This window comes from Lucilia cuprina, chromosome 5 (genome assembly GCF_022045245.1).
Source record: "Lucilia cuprina isolate Lc7/37 chromosome 5, ASM2204524v1, whole genome shotgun sequence".
Classification (NCBI taxonomy): Eukaryota; Metazoa; Arthropoda; class Insecta; order Diptera; family Calliphoridae; genus Lucilia; species Lucilia cuprina.
Window position 1 is genome coordinate 19,649,786 of NC_060953.1, and position 10,208 is coordinate 19,659,993.

Here is a 10,208-nt window from a genome sequence, read left to right on the forward strand (position 1 = left end):
AAATTTTTCTTTATGAATCGCAATAAGTTTAAGGAAAAAACAACATTAAAATGGATATTTAAAATACCAAATAACAATTTCAGGTTTCTGAAATAACATTTAATTATGTTTTAAATGTATATATCTAAGAGCAATGGGTGTTAAAGTAATAAAATTTTTATTTTAAAATAAAAGAATGAATGAAAACTTTTACTCAAAATGAACTTACCAACTGTTTTAATAATTTGATAATCGTCTAAACTATATTTTCTAACACCTTTGGCTGTTTCTACACTACTATTATCCTCTGATGTATCATCTTCTTCATCATCTGTTTCATTGCCATCATCATCCGTATCATCATCTTCTTCTTCCTCCTCATCATCATCGTCCTCTTCATCATCATCGTCGTCCTCGTCTATATCTTCGTAGGTGTTTTCAGTATGAATTTTTGTGTGTTTTGTATGCTGCTCTTCGTCAGTCTCCTCGCTGTAATCTGATTCTACAGGATCTGAGGATTCACTGGAACCCACACTACTGCTGTTAGTTCCATTACGACTTGTATAGCCACTGGATAAGCCACAGGGACGATTGTGTGTACTACCCAATTTAAGTGTTAGCGAGACATCGTTAGATGCATTAACTTTGGAGCTAGTTGTCGGTGCCATTTTTGAATGTAGGCGGGAGCAGGTGGCAGCTGACATTGATGTTTATTTTTTTAGTTCGCCAATATTATGGTTAAATTTCTAAAATAGAAAAAAAAACAATGATTAGATTTAAAACATAAACTATTGTCTTAAACAGGGTCAATAACAGTTACTTAATTTATCACTATCCATAATAATAATATTTATGGACCGATCTTGATGAAATTTAGTACACAAATTAATACATTTATAAAATATATATATTTTTGCCTGGCGGTTCGACAGAGAGTTGATGCTTTATAATAGACAGTGTTTCCACTAACGTCTAACCACCTAGTTGGCTCTAATTCATCTTTCGTCACGAAAGATTTTGTTCGCCCTCATTTGCAAGCGAGAGAGTCGAAATTTTAAAAACAAACTTGAACATTTTTTCTGTCTTTTCGTATTCTACGGGGTGACGATTGACTTCCTTGTAGGATAAAAAAGCTAGTCATATGGCCAGTCGGTGGGTATGAACCCTAAGTGGTAGGTTATATGTAGGTAGTTAGAGACTATTGAACTAAATTATTAATTATTCTTCAGTTAATAACGATACAAAAATAGTTTAAAGAAATTTTTTAGTTTTATTATAGCCGAAACCGAAAACATTCAAAAGCCGACCGGTTGCGAAAATTTCATATTTTCGAAGTATTTGACAAGCCGGTTTTTTATATCGAATAACCGGTTTTTTAAATTACCTTATATAATACATATATGTAAAATTACACAAATATATAAAGATTTTCAATAAATCGAATGAAAAACAAAAGGGCTCCAATATTTTATTAAAAACCAAGGCGGTAAAGAGTTTAAGTTAATATCATATGTTAACACAGATGGAATTCATTATATTGTGAATATTAAAATTTGTAAATCATGGTTTTATATAATTTTCTCTAATGCCTTTTTCATCTAAATAGCTTTAAAAGAGTTATCTAAGGATTTATTGAATCCTTAAAACACAATAAGCACAAGAATTGTGTAACAGATTTATGATAAGACTTAATGAACGCAGAATAAAGGTAGTAAACACTTAAGTTCAAGAAAGCACCCAATTAATGACCAAATTTTGAAATACAAAACAAGAGTACAAAACAGAATCCAAAGAGTTTGCTGTGGAATTATATAATCGTTTATTTCCACGCAATGAGCTGGATGAAGTATTAGTTGATTCAAATGTTGATTTATGTTTTGAAATTGATAATTCTACAGGTCTAATTTACGATATAAACAGCACAATAAGTTGAAAGTAAAATAAAAAAAGAAAAACCGGTTAACCGGTTTTTTATACAAAACATATTCGAAACCGGTTTTTAAAAAATGGAATTTTGGAATTATTCGAAAACCGGTTTTTGGAATAGACCGGTTTTTTGAATACTCTATTTTACCAAGTCGATGTCCTACAATAGCTCAAATAATACAGTGGAGTATTAACGTATATAAAAACCATCAACAAACTTTATAAATACCATAAATAAGTATCAAATAATATTTAATATAATTAACATCAATTCTCCAACAGAAAAGTCTTAAACATTTTATAGCACTTGCTACACACATTTGTAATCTATCATTTACATTATTCTGTTATTTCTGCTACAATCCCATTATAGATATAAATAATTAAATTTTTATTTTATACAAGAACATACTTTGGTCTATAGAAAACTCTCAGACAAGAACGTTAAATAAATATGAAAAGATTATTGAATTCATATACAATAAAAACTATTGTACTATTAATCCTATTCAATGTCTATTGAATTCTCTATGAACTCATCAGGTGCTTGAAAAAGTTTTAATGCGTTTTGTATGTCATCCTAGATACATAGAATATTCAACATACAAATGCACAGTGGTTTGGAATTATTTATTTTCGAAACAAGTAAGAATTGTGTGTAACCTGTATGTATTGTGAGTATGTTAAAAAATTATTTACTGGAAGAGACTATATATGTGGTTATATCCTAATAAATTTTGTTTAAGGAATTTGAGTTTATTATGAGGAATTTTCTACCGGAACGCAAGAATGTCATTTCCAAACAAAATGTTTCATAACCACAGTGATTTGTTACTTTAAATTCATGATGATGTCCAACATGAGATAATAAAAGAATTCATAAATTGTTATGTTACTTTAAAGAGAGATTCATAAAAATATTATAAAAAATATTTCAATTTACAGTTTATATATTTTTTTTTAAAATCCTATCAGTTGTTGAAGTATATTTTAATAATATCTTCATATACTAAATTAACAACGTTTTTCAAATTTTATTAATTTTGTATCAAAATGCCAACGTTTTTTGTTCCACCCTTTACATATTTGTATAGTTTTCCATTTTTACACAATCATCTATTGTAATAAAATGAAAACTACAAACACCATTTAGTTACAATCTGGGTCTTAGGTTATAGGTTAAGTAAGTACTTTGAAAAGGTTTGAAATTGATTAGTTTTGTAAAAAAAAAAACAAGTAAGAGTGTTATATTCGGCCATGCCGAATCTTCAAATCATTCATGTTTATGTAGAATTTTACTGATGTACTCACATTTTTGGGTCAGTAATAAGTCTTAAAGTCATTTTCAGAAGGGGACCTTGGTAAGGTCAATTATAAATCCATTTTCATTAAATTTATGAAAATGATTTTATTTCCTATAAAACTTTTTTATGTCGAATTTTATTGCTTTATATATATGTTATGAGCAGATATGAGCATAAATTTAAGTTCTCATTAAACATGTTTGTGTTAAATTTCACCGCTATTGATACATCTCTTAGCGATAAAGTTATTTTCTGAAGGGGGCATTATAATAGGGATAGGAGAAAACGTGAACCGATATTCCTACTTTCAATAAGGATCGATCCTTATAAAATTTGATAGGGAGATTTTGGCTCGCACGAAACTTGTGTATGTAGAATTTTATAGTAATGAGCGTTGAATTCGTTGTCTAAAGGGCACCTTATTAGGGGGTTAGATAATAATGGACTCATCCTCATAAAATTTAAGAAAATGATTTTAGTTCCCATAAAACTTTTATATGTCGAATATTATTGTTATATATATGCTTCTTAAGGAAGATATGAGCATTAAAGTCGTTTTCTGAAAGGGACCTTATAAGTGGGATAGGGTCAATTATGGATAGGGTCAATTATCCTTATAAAATTCTACAAAGAGATTTATGAGACCATAAAACATGTTTGTGCCGAATTTCACCGCTATTGATGCTTCTTTTAGCCAGTTATGAGCGACAAAGTCATTTTCTGAAGGGGACATTATATGGGGGGTAGGGTCAATTATGAACCGATCCTTATAAAATTCTACGAAAAGATTTATGTCCCCATAAAACATATTTGTGCCGAACTACAGCGCTATTGATGCTTTTGTTAGTCAGTTATTGGCGATAATGTGATTTTCTGAAGGGGGCCTTATATGGGGGCTAGGCGAAATCGTGGACCGATATTGCCCATTTTCAATACCAAACAAACTGGATTAACTATAAGTATCTGTGCAATTTCAGCTCGCTAGCTACTTCCGTTTGGACTCTATCGTGTTTTCAACAGACAGACGGACAGACGGGCGGACATGGCTAGATCGTCTTAGAATCTAATAAGGACCCAGAATATATATACTTTTATGGGTCTTAGACGAATATTTCAATGTGTTACAAACGGAATGGCAAAAACAATATACCCCCCATCTTTTTTGATGGTGGGTATAATAATTGGAAATTAACTTGTATATTTACAAGTGGCTCAAAACAAAGAGCTGTTCTAAACGATATTATAGTTTATTAGGGTCACACTATACATATAGGGTCAGTTATTTTAGATTTTTTTCCTCTTTCCCTTTTTAAGATTTGAGGTAATAAAGAAATGGTTAATTCGTATATATTTGTATGTTCTAAATAAGTTTGCAAATATTAGCAGTTCAATAACATGTTGTAACACACAGAGGTAATTTTTTCTGAGCCGATTAGGCTATATCCGTGCATACGCCCATGTAATTGAAATTTGGCCCTACATAGGGCTCGTTATATAGGGCCAACTTTCAACTACATTGATATTGGTACATATCAGTCCATTATTTCACCTAACCCCAACCAACGGGATTTCTGAATATGGCCTTGAAGCTTATAACTAATTTAAATATATAAGAATCTTTACCAAAATTGGCTCAACTAGGTTTAATCATACAGCGATTTTCGTAATGATGGGTTCATAACTGACCATAACTCCCATAAAATATTAAAGTAATACAAATTAAAAAATTGACTGATTGATAAAACATTATATTCAAGGGAAGAGGCCGATTTGGTACATAATTTATATGAACGGTCTTTGTTAGTGCATATATATTTTCCGGATCGGTCTATAGTTGGTCGTAACTTCAATATAAGGCATAATTGATGTAACTAATGTAAAGGTACATTTAAGCAATCTTATGGAATTTTTTTCTATCGGTGTTAATTATTTATAACATACAGTTTAAATGCAAATTACTGCAATTAAAATTGAATGGAAATGAAAATATTTAAAAAATGTCATAAAAAAACTTTTTTTATGACATTTGGCATTATTAAAAGTATTTAAGAACGCCTGTCAAACTACAATTATTTGTTTTAAATTTATCAACAAAATAATTAAAAGCTAAATTTTAATCTATTATCTACAATTTTGTTATATAAATATATTTTTTTAATTTTAAAAATTTTCTAAACAAAAACTTTAACCCCATTTGCAACAACTGATCATTGATCGCAAGAATGGAAAAGTTTACTCATCTCAACGAAAATGAATGAAAATTAACAATAATATTTTATTAATAGATACAAGTAACGTCAGAAAGTGTTTTTATATCTTTTATTTTGTGCTACAACTTATGATGTGCAGGAGGAGAAATAGTGGAGAATATGATAATAATGATGATGAAGATGTGTAGAAGATTCTGCTAAAACAATATAATTTATAAGAACAATATTACAAAATAGCCGACTCAATAAATTAAAAATTATTGCGTGTGTTTTCACCGTATGACTCAACAAATAAATTAAAATAAATAAAAAACAAATAATAAAATAGTAATAATAAAATGAAGAGAATATCGTATAAATTCATCCCACCGTATTTGAACAACATAGTCTTATATGTATAGTGTGTTAAAACAAATATTCTTACTAGATCATTAAAGCCAAAATAGAACTCCCAAAAGGTGTTTCTATCATATGGACAATATATAAAAATTTTCTTTTGAAAGCAATTTATCATATGTTAAAAATACTTTTATACATATGTGGCATAATTTCCTAATATATATATATCACCAATCCTAATACAAGTTAAAAAAAACAAGGTAAGAATGTAGGAAGAAGAAAAACAATGATGCGACTTTATCCTGAACCTAAAGTGGCCACCAAATATGCTCATCAAATAACATTGCACAGCTTTATTCATTCTCAAGAGATACCACCATTTCTAGTCTGTCGGAACTCTAAACTTGTGATGTCACTTCACTTCTCAGGCGTTCCTTGGAATGATTTGACAAGGGGTAGAACCGGAAAACTACATAATCTGGTATTACGGGTGGCCAGTTGCCTTCAGGACTATGTCCTGGCTGGTCAGTTGGTTGAGGTTTCGTCGGGATCCAGGTAGTGGCTGCGGTTAAAACCCAAAATTAGTGGGAAAAAACTGATGCACTGTAAAGGATATGTTTCGGAATAAGTTCGGTACTGTTGCCGATGACAACAGATAACTCAGAGAGGACAGATAGCTCAAGTATTTGAGCGAAGTACATATACGTAAATTGCCATCGGCATGTAGGAAACACAGTGGGGCAGTGGTGAGTCACAGAAGTTCACTCAGTGTTCGAAAAAAACCACCGTGTAATAAATCCATCATAACAAGCCAGAAGAGTGAACCCATTTATAAAAATATAATGTATGTATGAAAATTGGTGATATTGACACACGCTTTTACATGTATATCTCCACTTCATGTATCTCCCGTTAATATGTAAATATGATGAAATTTTGTACGAGTTAGTTTTAAGCATCCAAATTAGGAAATAATGGCTGACATTGATCTATAACTGACCCTACCCCTTAGAAGACCCCTTTCAGAAAACGACTTTAATACTCACCACATGCAATACTCGAGAGTTTGAACGTGAGCACCTGCCGTGTCGGCCTTATCTCACGGTGGTCTTTTTCATCCACAGGGTAGACTTGAGAACGGTCTACCATCGCCCCTTTGTCTTCAATGAAGACTCAGGTGGCAATTTTTGCACATTGGCTATGACCGGTACCATGCGCAAGTACTTTGCTGGAGTACTCGAGCTATCTAATCTCTTGCCAAAGTAGTCACGTTGTAAGACAACCACACTACTATGGCTCTGTTGATTCGGCAACAGCACCTAGAGACGTAACCGGTGGACCGAAGCACGATCCATCAATAAGCCGTAGACATCGTTCTTACTCACAGTGACACGCTGTGGTAAGTCTGATATGAACAGAGTATACTCTGAACACATCTGGACAAGGAAGGAATATTAATTGGTATCACTTGTATATGATACCTTTCATCCATCATCATTCAACCCAGCACACATCTCATTTATTCGACACATTCATAGAGAAAAAACATACGACACACTCATTTTAGGTATACGGGTGGGGTAAGGCCCGCATACCTCTACATTCATTCTGTATCATATACAATTGACACCAACCCATTTCCAACGCTTAGTCCCACAGTCACTCCTCTGTGGGGTATCTATTGATTTTCGGCAACAGCACCGAACTCTTATCCCGAAATATTGACTATTATCATGCATCAGTCTTTTAACCGCCACTTATACTCTTCCCGCGAATTTGGGTTCAACCAACAACCACTACGTGGATCCCGAAGGAACCTCAACCAACCGACCAGCCAGGACATAGTCCTGCGGGCAACTGGCCACCCGTAGTACCAGATTATGCGGTGCTCTGGTCAGACCTCTGGCAATCTATGCAAGGACTAAGCCAAGCGGTAGACTGAAACACCAATTTTTCAATCCCGGTCAGATTGGAGGTATTGGGCCCTCTTTATACCCCGGGATTGCAATAACACCAAGGCGGAGGTCTTCGCCAAGGTAACATGCCCCCTGGGGGATTTAGCTCGAACAATTTCAACTCACACTGTACTTTTATTATAAGTAAATGAATGAATCTTTTTAAACTTACCCCAAAGTGAAATAAACAAAATTTTCAGCCGATGTATACAACACAAGTATATATACTTTATGTGTGTCTGTTGATGCTGCTACACCAAAATTAACTTTTCTTACTCGAACAGTCAATAGATTTTCTTCTTGTGAGAATATTACTTTTTCTTTACTTTTTTTTCATACAATACACATAATTTAATTCTACAAAAGACTATAATATTGATTTGAGCAAATTTAACTACAACTCAAAAACAACAACAACAACAAAAAACGGTTCGTTTGATTTTTTTTCTCATTAATACATTCATTCACCAAAACCGATCAAATTTATTACAAAGTACAAAATTGAAAATAAACATTAAAAAAATACTTATTTAAAAACATTTTCACGGTGCAGTGAAAATTAATTCGCTATTCTCTATTAAATGAATTTATTATTTAATTGTCTATGAACAATTCCAACAAAAAATCATGCCATAGTTGATTTAGTAGTGCAAAAAACAAAAAAGTATTGGATAATAATGGTAATAAGAACAATAAACAGATTTATAAGGTAATTGACCAAAACGGTGAGAACGGCTATAATAAAAAATATCTGATGTTTGTTGCACTTGGTTGTGTCGACTATTACACACCCTTGTACAATATAGCAATTTTTTTAAACTTGAAGGGGGGGGGTCCAAAGTCTAAATTTCTCAATCGCCTTTATTAACAATGTGTGTTTTCTGAAAGTTCTGTCTAATCACGTGACATTGGAACAAAGTTTGGTCCTTTTCTTGTTTTTGGATGGTGAGGGAACTTTTCATAGAATATAAAACTTAACATACATTTGCATCAAAACTAAACCGGTCAAATACACAAGTCGAATAAAAGTTTAATCAAAATAAACCAAAAAACATTCGTAGAACAAAATATGAAACAATGAATGTAACAAACAATTATATTTGATCGGTTGTAGTTTGTTGCCACTCATAACAGTTTTGCTATGTTGTTGAAGTTTTTTTTAGTACAAATGATCTAGAATTTCCGGTTTGTTGCAAAACATTCACTTAAAAGAATTATAACAAACAAAAAATCTGATAACAAAAACAATAAAAACACACAATTTAAGATCAGTATTTAAAGTCTGGTTCTGTGTAAATTGTGTTGTTGCTGCTGTTGTTGAAATTGTTTTCAAACTTACAATCACTTCTATTACGTATTTTATATTGTTAAATGAGTTATTGTAGTTTTTTTATTGTTGGTGTTGTTCTGCTGCAACTCCAGCTTTAATTTGCAGTTTAGCCAACTTTCATTTAGTTTGAAAAAATAGTCGTAGTAGCGTGATTTTTATGCAACTATTTTACTAACAAAATGTTTTTTGTTTGTTTTGCTTTACTTTTTTTTAAATTTTTAAGTAGCTTTACTTTAATAAAAATTATAATAAATGTAGTCTCAGTATTAATTTAAAACACTGGCACATATAAACTTTCACATTTGTCACTTTGTTGCTTGAAACCGCATCCAACAATAAACAATTGCTAAATGATCGCTTTGCTTTTGCCACCAACTTAAATATAACGAAATTTTCAAATTTTTCTTCTTAAACAATTTTTAAAATTTAACGTTTTTTTCAGTAATTTTTCTCCCGATATTTATGAACCAAGCGATTCCACGTTCTAAATGAAACTGAAACGCAAAAATATGAAAAAGTGCGGCCACAACGAGTGCCGACGACTGGCTGGCCAAAAAACAAAAAAAAAAATAATAATAAATACAAAAATAATTGTTTGTTGGATGCTGCTGCCTGTTAGCTTGATTTTTAATATTTTTTTCTTTTTTATTTTTCTTTATTGCTGGTGTTGTAGTTGCTATTGTCGGTTTTAGGTGGCAGGCAAGTAGTCGGGCAAACAGTTGTTGCCGCCAATATTCCCCCAACTTGTCTATGAAAAACTGTTTGAGAGATGATAATGTGAGAAAATACAGAATGTTTACATTTACTAGTCGTCTAATGCAGTAATGCCATATCGATTTTTCATTAATCTCAAAATTATAAAAATAAAACCACCAAAATGATATGTTCATTCAATGAGTTATGAACAGATCATTATAAAATAATGTCGAATTTCATCAAGGAACAGATATTTTAAGCCAAGTGTTGGGCCAATTATTATAAGGTTAATGGTGAACTTTTTAATTATTTTCTGATAGGGGCTTCATATGGGTTCTAGGGTCAAAAGCAATTATTGTTAAATTTTGCAATGATTATTGCACAATTAACATTTTAATGAGTAAAAACATGGGTTGACCTCATACGTAATGTATTGTTCTTTCTCTGTTTGATTTTTATATTTTTGTTC

The 10,208-nt window shown here is 31.7% G+C and overlaps 1 protein-coding gene across 3 annotated transcripts in view; it reads right to left on the minus strand.

The window, feature by feature from the left end:
- The window catches only part of LOC111688016 (cAMP-dependent protein kinase catalytic subunit 3), a 34,171-nt gene extending 24,627 nt beyond the window's left edge, over positions 1-9,544 (minus strand). Inside the window, exons 1-3 of one of the 3 annotated variants that reach the window (XM_046952305.1) lie at positions 9,053-9,544; positions 7,886-8,070; positions 209-725 (exon numbers count right to left, since the gene is read on the minus strand). In XM_046952305.1, coding sequence (XP_046808261.1) covers positions 209-683 — 475 coding nt within the window. In that variant the 5' untranslated portion in view covers positions 684-725; positions 7,886-8,070; positions 9,053-9,544. Of the gene's footprint in view, positions 1-208; positions 726-7,885; positions 8,081-9,052 lie in introns of all 3 variants that reach the window. The other 2 variants (XM_046952304.1, XM_046952306.1) reach the window with 2 other exon arrangements.
- Positions 9,545-10,208: the final 664 nt, after the last annotated feature.